General features: G+C 36.8%; 2 protein-coding genes across 4 annotated transcripts in view; one reads left to right on the top strand and one right to left on the bottom strand.

Annotated features, from left to right (window-relative positions):
• LOC149571553 (nicotinamide adenine dinucleotide transporter 1, chloroplastic-like) overlaps window positions 1-20,064 on the bottom strand; it is a 193,966-nt gene that overhangs the window by 141,964 nt on the left and 31,938 nt on the right. For 2 of the 3 annotated variants that reach the window (XM_089813068.1, XM_089813070.1), the window contains exon 2: window positions 8,973-9,068. The exons of the other annotated variant lie outside the window; for it this stretch is intronic. In XM_089813068.1, coding sequence (XP_089669194.1) covers window positions 8,973-9,068 — 96 coding nt within the window. The remainder of the gene's footprint in view (window positions 1-8,972; window positions 9,069-20,064) is intronic. 3 annotated transcript variants of the gene reach the window in all.
• Window positions 16,170-18,973, top strand: LOC149571554 (uncharacterized). The gene is made up of 6 exons (XM_089813067.1): window positions 16,170-16,335; window positions 16,475-16,707; window positions 16,823-16,975; window positions 17,124-17,524; window positions 17,662-18,067; window positions 18,202-18,973. The coding sequence occupies exons 1-6, from the start codon at window positions 16,190-16,192 to the stop codon at window positions 18,780-18,782; spliced, it is 1,920 nt and encodes a 639-aa protein (XP_089669193.1). The 5' UTR covers window positions 16,170-16,189; the 3' UTR covers window positions 18,783-18,973.

The raw sequence follows: 20,064 nt of genomic DNA, 5'->3' as shown, positions 1-20,064 counted from the left end.
CTACCTGAAGCACTGGCCACCTAAAGCACTGACCACCCGAAGCACTGACCTGAAGCACTAACTAAAGCACTGGCCATCCAAAGCACTTACCTAGAGGACTAACCAAAGCACTGACCTAAAGAACTGGCCACCCGAAGCACTGACTGAAGGAAGCACTGACCTGAAGCATTGGCCACCCGAAGCACTGAGGGATACTACTTGGAGCACACAACCAGACTACCTGAAGCACACGACAAGAATACCTAAAGCATACGGGACTTCATAAGGGAACTCTAGAACAGAACATTACATTGGTTTGATTGGGATCTCAATGGACCGCCTTCCCCCCTTTCAGTTCTCCCTAGATGTCCCTTCTTATCTTCTTCCTCCTTTGCAAGAGCTGAACAAGCACATCAAGACCGACATTTATAGACAATGTATCATCACAACATGGAGAAACCTTCCCAAGGGACTCCGCCAGAGGATGGCTTTTTATACCGAGCACTTTAGGACCCTTCAGGACAGGATCATTGTTTGCCCACACTACCTCACACATTCTTGGTCTCACACCCCTTGCATCTCCTTTGGTTCTTTTCAAGTGAGCTCCCATGGACTGCATGTACAGACGGATCATCAGATTGACAAAGAGGACATGCCTTGCCACCTTTGCCCTCTCAAAGAAGTGGAGACAAAGAGCCATTTTATTTTTCGTTGCCCTATTTATTATGAGATCCAGGGGAGGTTGCACTACTTGTTAGGGAGCGTAGAAGCCTATCCTCATTCTTCAATTACATCAACTAATGGTGCCTTGCCCTCTACATATAGGAGGCCATGTCGCTGTGCGACTACACCCCCAAGCTTCAGTTCCTACAAAGACAGACTTCAAGTCAGCACATCACCTCCTTCACTCTTGGGTCTCCCGCCCAAGGAACGAAGAGATCGCTTGGCCCTTCCTTGAACCATACTAGATTTGTGAGACCCCACAGTGTGTTCACTCGGCAGCACCACCCTACCTTCAGCAGCTCCTTCAGATGGTCTAGAACCTCCACAGACCTTTGCCCTGGACCACATCCTTCAGTTCTGACAACGGTTCAAGAGTTATGGCTTTCCGAAGTTGGGCTACCGAAATTTCTAAAATAATTTGTCAAATATGTATTTAGCAGACTCTATATGTCTTGTTAGAGTTTGTTAGCCCTAGGTATTAAGTTTGAGCATCTACAACCTTCTCGAGCGGCATAAAATTGCCTATTTAAGAAAGGCCCAAACATTGTCTAGGGCAGCTCTAGGTGATATAACAAACTAGAAACAAAAATTCCATTAAATATAATTTTTCAAAAATGCGACATGTAGAATTTAAAATCAAATTATTCAATTCCAAATTGGATTGCGTTGACTTCATAATACTACCTCTCGCCAGTGAGAGTAACTAGGCTTTCATGTTTTTCTTTCTTTCTGCTTTCCTGTTTTGTTCTTTCAGCGGACACCGTTTGGTGATCCCACTTCTAGTTGTGGCTATATGTACACTTTTTGGTCTCTTAGATCCGTTTGTAGTCTCTTGTTCAACATTAATAAATTTATCTTAGCTTACTTTAAGGATAAAGAGCCATCATATGGTCTTACATATTAATTTATATACATACATGTCTAATTAGTAATTATTATTATTACATAAATTTATTTACTGTCTCTCTCCCCCTCTCTCTATATGTGTGTGTATACTATATGTGCATTCAAAAACAATGTGTATGAATATATATATATATAAAATGTGCATTCAGTAACAATAAGAATATATATATATATATATAGTGCAATCATATATATATATACAGTGCAATCATATATGTATGTGTGTGTTATACTTTGGAGTATAACATACATATATATAATTCACAAGATATATATATATATATATATATATATATATATATATATATATATATATATATATATATATATATATATATATATATATTAAAATAATCGAAAGATTATTTTGTGTGTTGAATAATCAAATTGAATAATTACAACGAGCTTACAAGCTCATATATACAAAACGGAAATACAGAAATTAGAAACTATCAGAAAATAGAAACTATCTACATACAATAGATAGAGCATTATTAGAAATATTCTAATACCCTCCCATAATGCTTAATCTATCAATAACACGAAGAGCCTCCCTGAATTTTACAAATTTATCAAAACCAAGAGACTTGGTGAAGATATCAGCAAACTGCTCTAAGGTGGGAACATACAACAACTGAATAGATTTGTCTTCAACTAGCTGAAGAATATAATGACAATGTGTTTCGACATGCTTGGTTCGTTCATGGAAGACCGAATTCTTTGTCAATTTGAGTACTCCCTGATTATCACACAATATAGGAGTCGCTCTTGATTGAGGAACATGCATATCTGCAAGCATCCGCCGAAGCCAAACTACCTCACAAGCTGCCTTAACTGCTCCCCAATACTCTGCTTCAGTTGAAGACAGGGCCACCGCCTGTTGCTTCTTAATAGTCCATGTCACAACAGCATATCCTAAATTAAACACATATCTAGCGGTAGACTTACGATCGTCAAGTCTGGTGGTAGTAAGAAAAATAAGACTACCCACTAGTTGTCTAAACAAGGATTCATCTACAATAGGTGAATCAAATTGAGCAGATAATTTGAGCCTGGGTTCCATAGGAATGAGAGCAGGTTTACAATCCTACATTCTGAACCTGTCTAGAAGGCTTCTAGCATACTTGGACTGAGAAAGAAAGATAATATGTTCAGTTTGCCAAACCTCAATCCCGAGACAATAATGCAAGAGTCCCAAATATGTCATATCAAAAGTGCTACACAAATCTTGTTTGATTTCCACGATCACATGTGTTGAACTTCCAATGATGATCAAATCATCCACACAAACAACGATAAACAAGACTTCATCACCTACATGTTTGATATATAGGTTTGAATCCAATGGACTCCTCTAAAAACCATGGTTGGTTAAATATTTATCAATTTTCATGTACCAAGTCTAAGGAGCTTGTTTCAAACCATAGAGAGCTTTGACAAGTTTACAGACTTTGTGTTCCTGACCAACAACCTTAAATCCAGAAGGTTGTGTCATGTAGACCTCTTCCTGGAAGTCACCATTCAAAAAAGCACTCTTGACATCCATCTAATGAACTTTCCAACTGAACTAAGCCACTAGAGCAAGAACAAGCCGTATGGTACTCATTTTAGATGTAGGAGCAAAAGTCTCCTCATAGTCAATAACTTCCCTTTGTGAGAACCCTCGAGCAACAAGACGAGCCTTATACTTGTCTAAGGTGCCATCAGCTTTATATTTGACCTTGTATACCCATTTGCAGCTAACGAGCTTCTTCCCTACAGGAAGATCAGAAAGAACCCAAGTTTGATTTTTCTGAATGATTTGAAGTTCAGCTTCCATAGCCTATTCCCATTCAGGAATACCTTTAGCCTCGGAATAAGTCTAGGGTTCATAAACAATATGAATGTTAGCCATAAGAGCAAAATTAACTGTTTGTTTGCGCTTATTTTGAGAAACTCTACCTTCAATGAGCTCATCATCCCTTAGATTACTAATAGTTTTAACCCACCATTTGTGTTGGAGAGTAGAAGAGCTGACCTCTGGAGGAGCTGAAGGAGCAAGAAGAGGTTCAGGAGCAACAATAGGAAGAGGATCATTCTCAAGAGCCTCAATAAGATCAACATCAAGTATCCCAGGGCAGGCACTATCTGTATCATTCTGCCCATCAGATGATGTTAAAGGAAGGGGAACACTGTGATTCTATTCCTCAGAACATTGCTCAGAAGGACAGAAATGGTCCTCAAGTTTCATTAAAAACAACATCACAACTAAAGATAAGATGATCAGTGTCGATATCTATCAATTTGTAGGCCTTATGGTTGTCACTATACCCTATCATCATGAGTCTCTGAGTCTTGGAATCTAATTTGGAACGTTTAGCATCGGGAATCCAGACATAAACAAGAGAGCCAAAAATCTTCAGGTGGCTAATCGTGGGCTTACGACTAGACCACAATTCTTCGAGAGTTTTGTTGTTGACAGCCTGAGTAGGGGAACGATTCAAAAGGTAAACAACAATAAACACTGCAACTGCCCAATACTTATTAGGAACACTCCTGTGTTGTAACATAGAACGAGCCATCTCAACAATCGTACGATTGCATCGCTCAACAACGTTGTTTTGTTGAGAAGTGTAAGGTGTGGTGAATTGGCGCTTGATGCCATGTTCAACAAAAAAACTGAAGAATGCATGAGAACAAAATTTCTCCCCATTATTTGTTCTAAGCAAAACGATACTACAGCCAAACTTGTTTTCAACCAACAACTTAAAATTCTGAAATGTACTAAGTGCATCTGATTTTTGTTTAAGAAAGTACACCCACATTTTTCTACTAAAATCATCAACAATAAGCAAAAAATATTTGCAACTAGTAACTGAAGATGTATTCATAGGACCACAAATGTCAGCATGAAGTAATTGAAGTACCTAAGATGCATGCCAAGAATCTCCATCTTTAAAAGGAGTCCGATGTTGTTTACCAGCTTGACAAGCGTCACATACTCCAAGATGTTGCGGCTGAATCGGAGGCAGTCCAGAAATAAGTTCCTCCCGGGGTAGCCGAGAGAGATACCGGAAGTTGAGATGTCCATATCTTTGATGCCACAAAGTGTTGAGAGATAAATCACAAGCTGCCATAGCTATTTCAAGAGAATAACCAGTGTCAGTAAGCCGATATAGGCCATGATCCTCTAGACCAATAGCAACAGTAAGACGAGTCTCTCGATCAATAATGGAGCATTTGTGGGCACTAAACACCACATCCAACTGAGGAGAATTTCTCATGATCTGACTCACAAAGAGAAGATTGAGTGCCATACTAGGAACGTAGCAAACATTGAGAAAGATGAGTTGACACCCACCAAACTGTATCTGAACATTTCCTCCGCCAATAATTTTGAACTCCTCTCCTCCGCCAAACACAACTGAATCGCTGTAGGGATAGAAATCCATAAACCAGTCACACCGATGAGAGAAATGACGTGAAGCACCAGAGTCAATATACCAAGCAGAGGATCAGGCTAAATCGGAAGGACTTTTAGCCATAAAAGCATAGAACACAAACTCCTTTGTCTCAGAATGTTCGGTAACATTGACCTGCTAATTGGACCCTTCCAACTTCTTTTGTTTGGAAGCGAGCCGCCAACGACAATCTTTCTTCATGTGGTCATACTTACGGCAGTAATGACACTGAACACTCTTCTGCTGAAAATTGCCTGAGGATTGATGGGAACTACCCTGTGGAGATGAATGAGATGGCTGAAACTTAGCTACAAAGGCTTTTTCTAATGAGGGTGAGGAAGCACTGCTGCCAAACTACTGCTTCCAGCGATCCTGCTGTAGGAGTTTGGTGCACAACTCTAGGAATTTCAGATCAACATTAGTTGAGGTAATGTTGAGAGTCTATGAAATGCTCATAAGATGTTGGCAAGCTTTTTAGGGTAATAACTATCATATTTTTCTTCCTCCATTGTCCAACCGATGGCTTCAAGCTGATCACGAATGTCCTTAATCTTCGTGAGATGTTCCTGTAAGGACATACGTTCATCCATCATAATGGAAAACAACTGATTCTTCAGAAAGAATGCTCGACTCTTGTCGAATGTTTCATGCAACTCCTTTAAATATTTCCAGATGTTTGCAGCCGACTTGCCAAAGGGAATTTGAGGTAGCTGATCATCTGTGACAGAGAGCTTAAGAAGCATAATAGCTTCACGATTCTGATCATCAAACTTATCTTGATCTGTTGTAACTGAGGTCCCATCAAGCGTGCTAGTGGGGGTAGGACAAGTTTCTATGCCTAGAACAAGTGCGTCCAAACGACGATACTCGAAGATGTTTAACATGTGCTACTTCCAGTGGTTGTAATTGCTGCCATTAAACCGCTGACTGTTTTCCAGCATCAAGTTGGTCAAGGATGCCATTTGCGTGAAGTTCGAGGCAATGTGTAGGCTAACCCAGAAAATAAAAGACAAGTACTCAAAAGAGTAGACTAAAAACCCAGAAGGAATATGCTATCGATTTCTGGATTCACTGACTCCAAAATCAAGGCACCTAGAAAAAACAGACAACCCAATTGAGCCCTCGAAAAACCCACAAAGAATCTACAATCAAAAAAAATTCCCAACCCAACAAATTAGGGTTTCAGGCAAAACCCTAGTCAGTGGCTTGGAAGGTTGAAGTTGCAGAAAAAATGGCGGATTGAACGTATTTGATGCCTTGACATTTCTGCAAAAACCCTGGACGCCGTAGATGAAGTCGTGCAGACCAAGAAATGAAGATAAAACAATCTTTTGCTTGTGTCCACAACAAAAACCGCCCGACTCGAGCTGTTCAAACGCAAAGAAATGGAGGTAAAATAATCTTTTGCTTGCGTCCATAACAGAAACCGCCCAATCTGAGTTGTTCAGACACAAAGAAAAAAACGTTTGTTTGCTTCCACAACAAAAAAAAACCGCCCAATCTCGAGCCATGAGCCGTTTTTGTTTGTAAAATTGCTCGAGAGTTCCAAAAAAAAAACGCACAACTTTTCCTTAGTGAAAATCCTGATGTACAAACGTAGGTGGACGCAAATGCGTGTTGAAGTCACGATTTTTCTTTAACTCTTCCAATACACGACTTGAAATTTTAAAAAAAAACTCAAACAAAAACCCTAGTCAAAAATCTCAAGGTTTTGAGATTAGAAAGAAAGGATCACAGAATAATTTCGGAAAAGAATTATAATTTTCGAAAAAATTAAGAAATAAGCTCTAATAACATAAAATAATCGACGAAAGATTATTTTGTGTATTGAATAATCAAATTGAATAATTACAATGAGCTTACAAGCTCATATATACAAAATGGGAATACAGAAATTCTCATATATACAAAATGGAAATATAGAAATTAAAAACTATCAGAAAATAAAAACTATCTACATACGATAGATAGAGCATTTTTAGAAATATTCTAATAAGGGATAAAGAACCTTATATAGTCTACTATATGTGTCTTATATGTTAATAAGGATGAAATCAAATCATATACATATCTATCTTTCAAAGATCATATTTGCATCTATAATAAATATACTCAGTAGTATTAATGGAGTTATAATTATATATGTTGATGTTCAGATTTGTTACTATTTAGTATTAATGGAGTTATAATTATATATGTTGATGTTCAGATTTGTTACTATTTAGAACCTGAAGAAGAAGGGCCTGAAGTGTTTCCAAAGAGAGGCATGTCTAAATCCAGCCAAAAAGTTGCTTCTCAAGGAAGGGAAGGGATTAGTGTCCCTTTAAAACTTTAAGGGCATAGTCCCGAGATAGGCTAAGGCTTGGACCTGTAAAGTTTGAGGGAACCTATTGTGATTGATATCTAAGCAACTTGGTTATGGACATTTAAGGATAATAAAAAGTGAGATTGCTTAATATGTTTTGTGAATGTATAACTTTCCTTGCTTTGAATAATGGAATAACATAGATTTGATTCAGTGCAACTTTGTCCATTCAGTTTAGGCCATAATGATATTAAATACAGGATAATTCTGGTTATGCCAGGCCTAAACCTAGCAGGGGGCATTACAAAGAGGATAAGATACCTTGGTATTTTATTTTCTGTTGATGCAGTCACAAAACACCCATCAACAAACCCCCAAAACCTAATTAAGAGAGCAGAACAATGCTTCAACAACGTTAATCCAAGGTTGGTCCTTAAAACATACAAGCCCAGAAAACGTTAAGGAAAAAGTGATATTCAAATAGAATTTTTCAGGCCGCCCAGCATCATTTATTGTCAGCAACGCCATTGTGTAAACAATCGACCCTGAAAAATAGAAGCATAAGTTGACATATCAATGATAGCTTTTGCTAGTAAGCTACTAAAGTCAATCTTGTTCTGAACTACTTCCATTTAGAACATTCTGTGTTTTGACCACACAGATTTGTGCTTTCATGATAAAAAAAAAAAAGTTGATATAGAAGCTGTTGAAGTATTGACAGTGATTTTGTTTGCTATGTGCAATACTGAATGTTATACATTATTCAATAAATCGGTGATCAGGTTCACATCTTGTGTCAATTTTAGATAACACCAACTGCATGACATATATATAAATAGTTTGGCCAACCAAAGTGTCATGCATTGATGATCAAAGTTCTCATGTATTTGTTATATGCCTGGACTATAGCAATTATTCTTTGGATTCAACTTCATATCATATCTGAAAAGTGTGAATCATGTATAGACAAAGGAAAATCAATCAACATGCTGCCAGATTTTTGTCAACAAGCTGGAGTTCAGTCCTGAATTAGTTCCCTTCATTGGCACAACCTCAAATGATGCCTTACCAGACTAGCAGATTCATTGAAAATAGTTTTCATTTAACTATCATATGGCCCTAATTTAGTTATTTTTCATAGCACTCGGCTTCAGATGAGAGATGAGAGTCACATAAAAGAAAATCAACATCATTCTTCCACAGTTTTATCAATAATTAAGGCCCCGTTTGGTTGCGGGCATAGGAATGGAGAATAGGCATGTAATATTGGGAATAGGAATGGCTATTCCAATAACAGGTATTTTTTGGAATGGGTATAAGCTCATTTTAGAGGCAAAATGAGAATACGTATTCCTATTCCCTATTCCAAGTGACGAACCAAACAGAAAATGGAAAATGTATTCCAACTTTTCTATTCCTATTCCAGCGACCAAACGGGCCCTAAGAGTTAAGTCATCAGTGCATTCCCTCCATTGCCACTTATATTTTTTTAAGCAATGGGAACCAAGGATTAATAACCAGACTAGCAGATTCTTGAGGGAGATTTAGCTTTCATCTTTGTAGACAAGGAACTGAATACTAGTGCACAAGTCTTTCAAGAAAATAATTAACCACTGTACCTTTAACTCTATCCTGACTTTGCTTAGGTAGTCCTTGCACTTGAAGCCGTGTCTTGATGACATCCAGTGGGCACACAAATGTGGCAGAAATAGCTCCTGCATTATTTATTCAACAGGTAACTCACCCCAAACACTTCTCTATATTACTCTAGAAACATGTTAGAAATATAAATGAAATGCTTCAGAAGCAAAAAACATGGAGAATGGAAAAGCAACAACCGTAATTAAGCACAATCTAAGAGCATAAAACATAAAATAAAAAAATATATCATAGCTCAGTCAAAGACTTCTGAAGATGATCAATAGATGAAATCCTAAATTTGAAATGAAGGTGATTCAACTATAGGATACTGATACATTTTATTGTTGGCTTAGTTATATTCAGTAGAAAAGATCCTTAATTTATTTTCTACAATACTTCACATAGTATGAGCATGATGCAACCTTATCCAACCATAGTACAAGAAAATAGAATATTTTACAACCAAACTTCAAAGGCAACACAGTTTAGGACAAATTTTGAAGAGAGTTAATGCGTTACAAATAGTTTTTTGTAATGTCCCCTATCAAGATATATAGGGATTTCAGGACAATTGCTCTGATTCTATATACTTACTCTATCCACTTTCTGAAATTCGACTTTAAATTAGCAAAGGATCTGATATTACAACTGATATAGAAGTTTGATGGGATTTCTGATATGGGTATCCTCCATGGATTGGATAAGTTACAATTTCTGATTAACCCCAAGATGCTGGTTGAACAGATGTTGCAGAGGTCAACCGTTTGTAGACCAGATGTGGAAATGTATAGGCAAGAGTTATCAGTGCAATTACTGTTGTCTTGTGTATGCAATGACGTAACTACCGCTGTTCTTTACCATTGATCCCTCTGACTTCTGCAATAAACTGGGATCGTGGTTTCTGATTCTTGGCTCTATGCTGTATACTTGTCTCCTATGGGTTTCTTCATTCTATAACCCTCAAGAGCTAACTGGACCAATTTTGTTGATTATATCCCTGCTTCTCTTGCAGAGATGTTATCATATTTATACATATATGTTGACCACTGCCTAAAACTCCTTCAAACGGTCACTGTGTGGAAACTGATTGCTTGCTGTGTGAAATACAAATTGCTGACTGTGCCATTCTTCTGCAAGAATCCTCCTCTGATGATATTATGCTGACTATGCTATCTCCTGCTGATTGGATGCTGAGTATATAAAATGTTATTTCTCTGATTCAATGTTTTCTTCCTGCTTGATGATGCCAACTCGCCATTTCTGCCTTCATATATTCATGCAAGGTTTGGGGGAAGAGCACCCTTTGAAAGGTCATGACCATTCACTTCAGTTTCTATTTAATTTATATTCGATATATCTGTGGGGGTATGTTTAATAATATATTTTTAATTTATGTTTTACAATATAATGTTAAAAATATTAATCTGTTTATGTTTTTATTTTTATTTTTATTGTTGAAAGTATGTCGTTATCATTATTATTATATATTATTATATTAATAATTATTAATTATTAAAAATATGTTATTATAATATTATTATTATATGAAAAAGAGATTATATTTTAGGCAAGAGCCTAGAACACAACGGTAAATTGTTAGTGTCTCATCTGGAAGGTCTTGGGTTTGAGTCTGCTAGAGTTTAACTCATAATAATAACTAATCTCAACAAATAACAATAATCTAGGCTTGAGCCCATTGCCTATCAAAAAAAATAATAATACATTTTTATTATTAATTATTAATTTATTTTTAATATGTATTATTAAATTCTATTTTAGAAATGGGATCATTAGACGTTTCTAATGAAATCAAAGGATTGGAACAGGTCTCTTAACCATCTAAGATTCTCAGTTATTAACTTATTGTAGGAAATTTTAGTGGTTTTATTTTACTAATGTAATTGCTTAACACTGTCTAAAATTTAAAGAAATCAGATAAGATGATTGGAAAACCTTCAAAAATGCATTAGCGAGGCTTTATGTGGGCTATGTTTTTTCTTATTAACAATTTTTTAAATCAATTTCAAAAATCAAACTACCCAATTAGCAATAGTAAATATTCCAGAAGATGTTCACGACTAGTTTTTAGATGCACCACTCTTATCTCATTAACTAATCTTGTATAAATTACCAAAAATTTAAATTAAGAAAAGTGCAACTGGTTCATAAGACCCAAGCTTTTACAAAGAATATATACATATCTATTAGATTCGGCATAATTTTGCATGTATTATTAGCAAATTATATGTTAATTGGTGGCATATGACAAGGTGACCTCGTCCTGTCATTCCTGGAAAAAAATGTGCACCCATACCAAAATTTTTTTGTATTGACTCTGATTTCAAGCCAAAAACTGATCAATTCTTCTCTTAATTCATTCTCGAATCCTTCCCTTAAAGTATTCATGTGGTCATTGTTAACTAATTTCATTCTCCATGCAAAACCATGGCTACTTTATTCAGGGCTAAGTACCATCACTATGGACTGAGTTCTTAGTTGTTAGTACATAACAGAAATGTTAAAACAAAAGCAAACAAATAGGAAGAAATTCAAGATTATATTCAGTCAAATCTCTAAGTCTCTCATTACATTTTCTAATCATTCTTATCCTTCTGATCGTTACATATTTGGGGTTTTATAGATGCTGCCAATTCCTCCAGCTAGCCTGTGCATGTAGCACAAACACAACTGCACATGGTGATTGCAACAAAACTGGATGTGTATGCATGAATTGAGGTAAAAATCGTAAATAATCTCTAGTGAATTGAACAAATTGGGTCTCAATAACTCAACTTCTTGATAACCACTACATAACTGGTTAGCACCTATTAACGAGGTGTTCAATACAACACAGCAAGGGAGGAGGCAACTTTGGTGCCAACATCCTCCTAGCACAAAGTTTACTTTGGTCCTCCAAAGTAGTACCACAAGAAGAAAAATGTAGGAATAATTCTCCAAAAAGCACCAACTTACTGGAATATCTTTCGAGGCACAATGAAGTTGAGCTCAAGTGTTGTTAGAAATTTTTCCTTCCATTTTAAACTCAAACCACAATACCATGTCCTATGTTTGTGGAATTTATTAGTGATTAGTTAATGCTCTCATTTCTAAAGTGTAAAGTTTTGTGGTTTGTAAGGTACAACCATGGGGAAATCCAACAAGTGTAGACTTTCAAAGTCAGTAACTCGTAAGAGGTAATAATATGTTTCGAGTGGAGAACTAGAGGTTCTAGGAAGAACAAGCTTGGTTGAGAGTAATGCAAAGTTCCTTGAAGAAATTTAGGGAAAGATTGAAGAAAAATTGAGTCACACACCTTTTTGGAACTACTAATTTTCACAACACGTATTATTTTGTGCTCTAGATGGTTTGTCTTTAATTAGACAATGGTTTTGTAAATGTTCCCTAAGTGGTTTGTAGTTGCTTAAACAATGGTTTTCATTCCATAAGTGGTTTTGGTTTTACATTATAGGGTGGTTTTACTAGAGTGCCCTAAGTGGTTTTATTTGGACTAAACCATGATTTTGCAAGTTATGCCCTAAGCAAATTCCAGTTTCTGGTTTCATGAACATTGTGTAATGGAACCTGCATGATTTAAATTACATTTTGATGTCTTAATGTTGTAATTAAGGTTATTAACGAACTTGATTTGATCAAATAATTTAATACCTGTTGAAAACATTTCCATTTGAATAGGAGTAATCTTATGTTGAAGTGATTACTGTTAAAATCCAATTGTTAATGGTCTAACCACGTTTTTTGGAATTGGTTGCAGGAGCAATGTGGTCAATCCTTTGAGAAAGGAGGAAGAGGTACAATGATCCAAAGAGGGAACAAGATCTTTTGATACTATTAAGACTGACTAGGCAAGAGAATATTAAGACTGACTAGGCAAGAGAATAGTACAACCTAGTAGGGCTTAGGTCTTCCAAACATGATGTTTAATACCTCTCCACTATAAGGGTAACCAACTCAAATAATTCTTCTAGACACTCAAAAATTCTATTACTATCATCATAACCTTTTAGTTCTTGTATTATCTATGATCAAGCCATCTGAGCTCCTTAGGATGAATAACCAACATGTATAGTCATCTATAACATGAATTGTTAAATTATTCCGTGAATCATGCTTGGGTGATTACAGATACACAAGATCATGGATCGTGAATAATCATGTTACATGAATGGGCAATGTGGGTTAAGTATTATGAACATAAATAAATGAATACTTTCCCCAACAATTTACTACCTTGATATTCATTTATATTAAATCAATAATACTTTAATCTCTATTTCTAGCAACCACCTTGGTTTTAATTGCTTCTACATTGACAAAGTATTATACTTATTAAATCATTCATCACTGCAAAGTTTACATGATTCATACCACCTTAGACCCAACTAGAAGCTTTCTAGTCGACATTTATTATGGCAAGGAAGCCACAATTATTAAATCAAAAATTGATCATGAACCATAGAAAAACAGTGAGATCTTTCTCGTTCCAAATTACAAGTAGGAGTGGCAAAGAAACAATATCATGTCATAGCATCAAACAATAGAGATGTTTGATGAGATTAGGGTGGATGTAATGGGTGGTTGGCAAGAACAAATTTAATCTAGTTTGGCATCATTCTTGGTTAGGAATTACGGTGGAAGAATACATTTTGGAAACAAGTGACTTCTTGCAAGAACTGTAGCTGATTAAAAATTTGAGTAGCTCAAATAGAACTTAGTTAGTATATATCCTAAATCAACTTCTTATAGAAATCACTTTGAGTTAGAGGATGTAGGAGGTTAGTGAAAGTTGTTTACATTCCTAGTCATCTTGTTACTTTTTGCATCAATAAACCTCATTAATCTAGTCCAACATCTCTATGGTCCTTCTATTTAGTCTTTCACTGCACAAATATACCTTAGGAATCACCACTTTCAAAGCCTTGGCAGATATCCAAAGGTTGCACATTGTCAACTTCTACTCCAAGGATATCTAAAGATTGCGAAGCATGTTAGAATTTCACTCTTTATCTGGTTATAATCTCTTCCTTAAAACTTAAAGCTCTAAATTAGTAGAAATCTAAGGAACTTAGTATTGTATAGATGATATACTCTACGCTGGTTTCTAGTTAGAGTCGCACAAAATTTACTCATTCTTCCAATTTGAGTTGGTACTATGAAAACAACACGATGGTAGTAAGCACATATTTGCTCTTGATGATTGTGGTTTAAATAAAACATAAGTCTTGTTTAGGTTTTGCACCCTCAAGCATGACACCCTACATTCTCATTACCTTTTAAAATCTGGTTCATCTAACACAATCATGCATGAGTCTGTATCTGATTGCACAGCAAGTCCAATGACTAAGATCAAATAGTTGTAAGTTTAAACAATTTACTTAACCGAAGATTGATCCTTCTTCAATACTAGTAAGGAAAACAACTCGCTTGGTTCATTCTAGACTTCTTAAGTCCCTGTCTATGAATCCTTCCTTCTCATTCCGAACAATTTGATCAATTTGTTGTCCTTCATTTTGTCATCACAAAATGGAGGCAACCCTACGAAAATTTTCCAATTAAGTTTCATATTTCTCTAAGGTAAATCACTATTTGATTGGTGAAGATTGATCAATCAATTGTTTCAATTCATATAATGAGTCTTTATATTGAAGGTTCTGTTGATGCGAGTTTTGTATCACTTACATAATATATTAGGATTTGAATATTCGATATGGGATATCAAACATGCAACTCCTCTCTTGAAAAGTTAATGCTCATGAGACATGAGTATAACTCCAATGTTCCTTACATCGTTGGATACTTGCTCAGTTTTATTGATGTGATTCGTTGGTAATCACATAGGCAGCCTTATGCAAATTATTGAGGATGACTTGGACTTTGGTGGGATGAAGGTGATGGTGGTTCGGTTTGTGAAATGTGCGGAGGCAGATAATGTTGATGGTGATGATGATGGAAAATGTGTCTGCCAACGATGGTGTTGGTGGGAAAGTGATGGTGGTGGAAGGTGAATGGATGTGTTCTAATCATAGTTCCAAAAATCGCCATGAAATCGCCGAAATCGCGAAAAGATTCATGGCTCCCGATTTTTTTGGAATCGGAAATCGCTGGTGGCGATTTTTTCGCATGAATCGCCAAAATCGGCGATTCATGGAAAAAATCGCCAGAATCGCCATCGGGTATCGCCAGAAATCGGCCGCGGCAACAAGGATAGAAAGTTCAATTTTTTAAAAAAAACACATGTTTTATTTGCTTTCTAAGTTGACTTTCCTCTTTGTTATAACCCTAAAGAGCCTTCTATTTGCTTAGTATGAGTAGAAGAGAGGAAGAGTGAGAGAGAAGAAGAGAAAAGAGAATCCATAGATTTCCAACCGGCAAGAAGGAAGAGCACCAAAGAGATCAGAAGTCCATTTGGGGAGGCCATAAATTGCATTGGGAGCATTAAGGAGTCAATATCAACACTCCTCAACTCATTTGCAAGAGGTAAGTGTTGGTTTTTTTTTTGCATGTTAGTGTAGTATGCATTTTTTGTTAAATTTTTTTAGTGTTCATTTGCAAATCTTGAATGTTTTTTATTTTTAGTTTTACTAAATTGCAAACTAGGGTTTGTTGTTTTGTAGTTTTTGTTTATTAGTTGCAAACTTTGATTTTTTACATGAATTTTTTTATTGCAGCAGCCCTTTGCTTTCATTTTCCAATTTCCACAATGGGTAAAAAAGATGAATGCTGGAAATATAATGAAGAGTTTCCTGGGAGAACCAAATATCAAACAAAATGTATATTTTGCAAAGAAAAAATAAATTCGGGAGGTTTCTATAGATTGAAATACCACATTGCTGGCATACCTGGCCATGATGTCACAGTTTGCACTCAACAAACCGCTGAGGCAAAACGCTCGTGTTTAGTGGCATTAGAAAAAATTGAACAAGACAAGTTGACTAAGAAAATGCAACTTGAAGGGTTAAGAGGTATTGGCTCCCGTGCTCCCACATCCGCAACCGCATCTACATCTGCAAGTGCATCTGCATCAGCTTCCGCATCCGTAGGTTGTGTTGGGGAGGGTTCTTCTAGGCCTCCTTTTCATCCTAGTGCTAGTGCTCATGTGAGTGTTAGTGGTAGTCGGTCTCATACTGAGACAGAGTCCAACACCAACTTATTGCGGCCTAGAGTGCGGAAAAGCAGAATGGATAGTTACTTTGTGCCCCGCACTACTCCTGGCTCCCAACCCACGCTTGAGGGCATGGGTTTGAACAAGGAGATTCATGATGCTGCCAGAAAAGAGATTTGCAAATTCTGGTACTTTTGCAACATTCCATTTATTGCAGCCAGGTAATTGATTCTTTTTTCTTTGTTATCTTCAAAGTTAAAGTTAAAAGTAAAAGTAAAACTTCAATTATATCTACTTGTTTTATGATTTTAGTTTTTGACATCTAAATTTCTAATCAATATCATTATCTATTTGTGACAGGACTCCTTATTGGCAGAACATGATAGATGCAGTTGCCATTTGTGGTCCGGGGTTTAAAGCCCCAACTGAGGCTGAGTTGAGTGGATACCTCCTGGAGGAAATGGTTGAGGATATGAGGCATGAGCTTGAGGACAACCGAAAGGAGTGGATCGAAAAGGGTTGCACCATCATGACTGATGGTTGGACAGATAGGAGGGGAAGAACACTCCTCAATTTTCTTGTATCCTGTGGAGGTGATTGATCATTCTACTTTCCTACATACATAATTTTGAATCGTGATTGACTATTTCAAATTTTGATTTGTTGATTGCTAATAGTAATTATAATTCGTTGTTTTGTTACTTGTAGGATATACCATGTTCCTCAAATCCATTGATGCTTCTGCTCATGTAAAAAACGCCACATACTTATGTGAGGTTATTGAGGAAGTTATAGCAGAGGTGGGGGAACAACATGTGGTGCAAGTGGTGACGGATAATGCAGCAAGTTATGTTGCTGCAGGTAAACTTTTAACTTTTTAAGTTTTGAAAATAAATTTATTTGAATTTTGAACTTTTTCTAATTCTAACTTAGAATTTCTAAGTTTCCTAAGTTCTAAGTTCTAACATGTTTGAAATTTGAATTTCTAATTATCTTAAAATTGTTGTAGGCAAACTTTTGATGGAGAGGCACCCCACCATATTTTGGTCCCCTTGTGCAGCACACTGCCTTGACCTCATGTTGGAGGAAATTGGTAAACTTGAGTGGGTCAAGTCATGTGTGGAAAGGGCAAAAAACATATGTAAGTTTATTTATAATCATTCATTTGTCCTTAGCACAATGAGGAAGTACACAGAAGACAAAGAGTTAGCTCGTCCAGGGATCACGAGGTTTGCCTCGAATTTCATCACCTTGCAGTCCTTGTTGACATCAAGGGATGATTTGAGGAGCATGTTTGTTGGGCGGGAGTGGATTTCATCTTCCTATGCTACGACCACTGCAGGGATAGATGTGGTGGATTGCATATTTGATAATGATGGTTTTTGGAAACCTGCTAGAGAAATACTTAAGGTAATTTTATTGCAATTTAACATTTAATATTTTACAGTTTACTATGCTAATTGTTTAATGATTTAGTTTTACCTTATATTATTGAATTATTCTATGTTTAAGTTTTGACTCAAATTTTTGTTTTACTTTATATGTAGGCCACTGAGCCTCTTGTATCTCTCCTACGAACTGCTGATGGGGAGAAGCCCTCTATGGGCTACATATATGAGGGCATGGATAGGGCCAAGGAGGCCATTAAAGCTCAGTATGCAGGAGTGCAGGAGAAGTATGCCCCTATTTGGGACATCATTGATAGGAGATGGCAGAATCAGCTCCACAGACCCATCCATGCAGCAGCTTACTTTTTGAATTCGGCATTTCGTTTCCGTCCTGACTTCAAGGCGGATGAGGAGGTTCTCACCGGATTATATACAGTGATCCAGAGGTTGAGTACTAATGAGGATAGCAGTGCTGCAATTATTGAGCTTGATAAGTTCAATAATAAAGAAGGGCCACTTTTCTCTAGCAGGGTAGCCATAGATGCTCGGGAAACAATACAGCCAGGTAAAAATTAAATAATATATTCAGTGTTCATGAATCTAGATTCTAAACTTAAAGTTGATTATGTAATTTTAGAGTTAACTTGTAATTTGTAATTTGTAAATGAGACTAATTATTTTTGTTTTCCCTTATTTCAGATAGATGGTGGCAAATGTTTGGGGCCACAACCCCAAAACTTCAAAAAATTGCCATTCGTATTCTGAGTCAGCCAAGCAGCGCTTCTGGATGTGAGCGCAGTTGGTCCATGTTCGAGCACATCCACTCGAAGAGGAGAAACAGGTTGACAGTGCAGAGGTTGAATGATCTTGTCTTCGTTCATTACAACCTCCGTCTTAGGATCAGACAGATTTTGGGCACTGACTCCTCTCCGATCATTCTGGAGGAGATTGATCCAGAATCAAAGTGGCTCACAGAGGTTGTAGATCCAGTCTTCACTGAGGAAGACCGTGCGTGGATTGACCAGGTGGATATAGAGGCTGAGGCAGCTAGAGCACGTTCTTCAGGCATTGGTAGACGCACACGTGCACGCACAGACACAGGCCCTAGCGACATTCGTGAGCCCATCTTATATGCGGGAGATATGGCTCGACAGTCCTCTAGGACCTACATTAGACGCCTTGCTACTAGGCAGACTGGATACTCAGAGGCTGAGGCTGAGGCTGTAGCCGAGCTTGAGGATGATGTTGAGGATGATGATGACTATGAGCCTGAGGCTTGAGCTGGAGCCTTGTTTTTATATTTTGTTTACAGATATTGATACTGAATCATTGATAGACATATGTTTCAAAGTTTCAAACTTTCATGGATCTTCATCTTAGATTCTTACATAAATTTATGATTTGATGTCTTATGGATCATCTTACATACATTCTATGATTTAAATCATTATGATCATTTGATTTCTATTTACTTCAGCTAGCCTACAATTTACATTTTAGAATCTTAGATAACATAGTTACGTATGTGATGGATTTTATGTTTCATGTTTATGTATGTTAAGTTTTAACTTCTATTTGATGATGTTATAGTGTGCTTAAGTTATATTCAATAAAGGGTGCATGAAATAAGTTTTAAATTGTTAAAATCTTTAAATTTAACGGGTTTTTTCAAATTTGCCGATTCATCGCCGATTCATTGCCGATTCATTGCCGATTCACGATTCGATTCGACCTTGCCGATTCCGATCCGATTCCGATTCACGTTTCTTTGGTTCTAATACTTGAACTACTCTAACTTCCTTCTCTAAGCTTCAACTACCCAACTACTCACTATTCTACTCCTACTCTTATGAATGGAAGGTTAGCAAATGGATGGGAATCGAACCTAATGAGAGCTGACCAGTGGCCTCACTTCCACAAGTGCAATGATTCGAAGGAATAATACACTAGTTTGCCACACAAAGCTTCCCAACCAGCCGCTAGGATGCTAGTGGTCTAGTATTGATCCCTATCAAACATTTACCAATGCTACCATACAACTATCCATCTACTTTAACCTCACTTAAACAACTTGAAATGAAATCAACTTTAACAACTTGAAAGGAAATCTAACTATGTGGAAGTAGAAAACATGCAATAACACCCAATGTTCTTAATCGCCATGCAAGTCACAACAATGAAAAAGAAAGCAATTTTGGTATTATTTTAGCAACAATTTCTCCAACACTTTACAAATGAGAGCAAATGGCCTTATATAGGGGCCAGAAATACAACGGACGGTGGAGATCAAAACAAGATCAACGATCCAGATTGGATCCTCAAAACCCTAATTAGGGTTGCCACCCCATCGGCCAATGAGACGTTGCCACCTCGTCAATGGACCAATGAAAAAAGTCTAAAAGCGGCAACAAATGAGAAGGCACCAAAATGGCAGCCAATCAAAAATAAACACTTGTCATATTCTAAAAGAAAAAGAAATTTCCACTTGGCCTTACATCAAATGATCTTCTAATATAACTCTTCCCTTTTCTTTCATTTTCTTAGCTAACACAATGAACTTAG

This window comes from Cupressus sempervirens, chromosome 2 (genome assembly GCF_028749045.1).
Source record: "Cupressus sempervirens isolate cs-2001-9-10 chromosome 2, ASM2874904v1, whole genome shotgun sequence".
Classification (NCBI taxonomy): domain Eukaryota; kingdom Viridiplantae; phylum Streptophyta; class Pinopsida; order Cupressales; family Cupressaceae; genus Cupressus; species Cupressus sempervirens.
Note: the sequence above shows the minus strand (reverse complement) of the source record. Positions and strands in the feature narration are given on the sequence as shown.

Excerpts from the sequence above, each read along its gene's own strand:
- LOC149571554 (XM_089813067.1), top strand. The coding sequence starts at position 16,190 with ATGGATAGTTACTTTGTGCCCCGCACTACTCCTGGCTCCCAACCCACG. Across the intron at positions 16,336-16,474 it reads ATTCCATTTATTGCAGCCAG|GACTCCTTATTGGCAGAACA; the intron begins GTAATTGATTCT and ends TATTTGTGACAG. Across the intron at positions 16,708-16,822 it reads TTTTCTTGTATCCTGTGGAG|GATATACCATGTTCCTCAAA; the intron begins GTGATTGATCAT and ends TGTTACTTGTAG.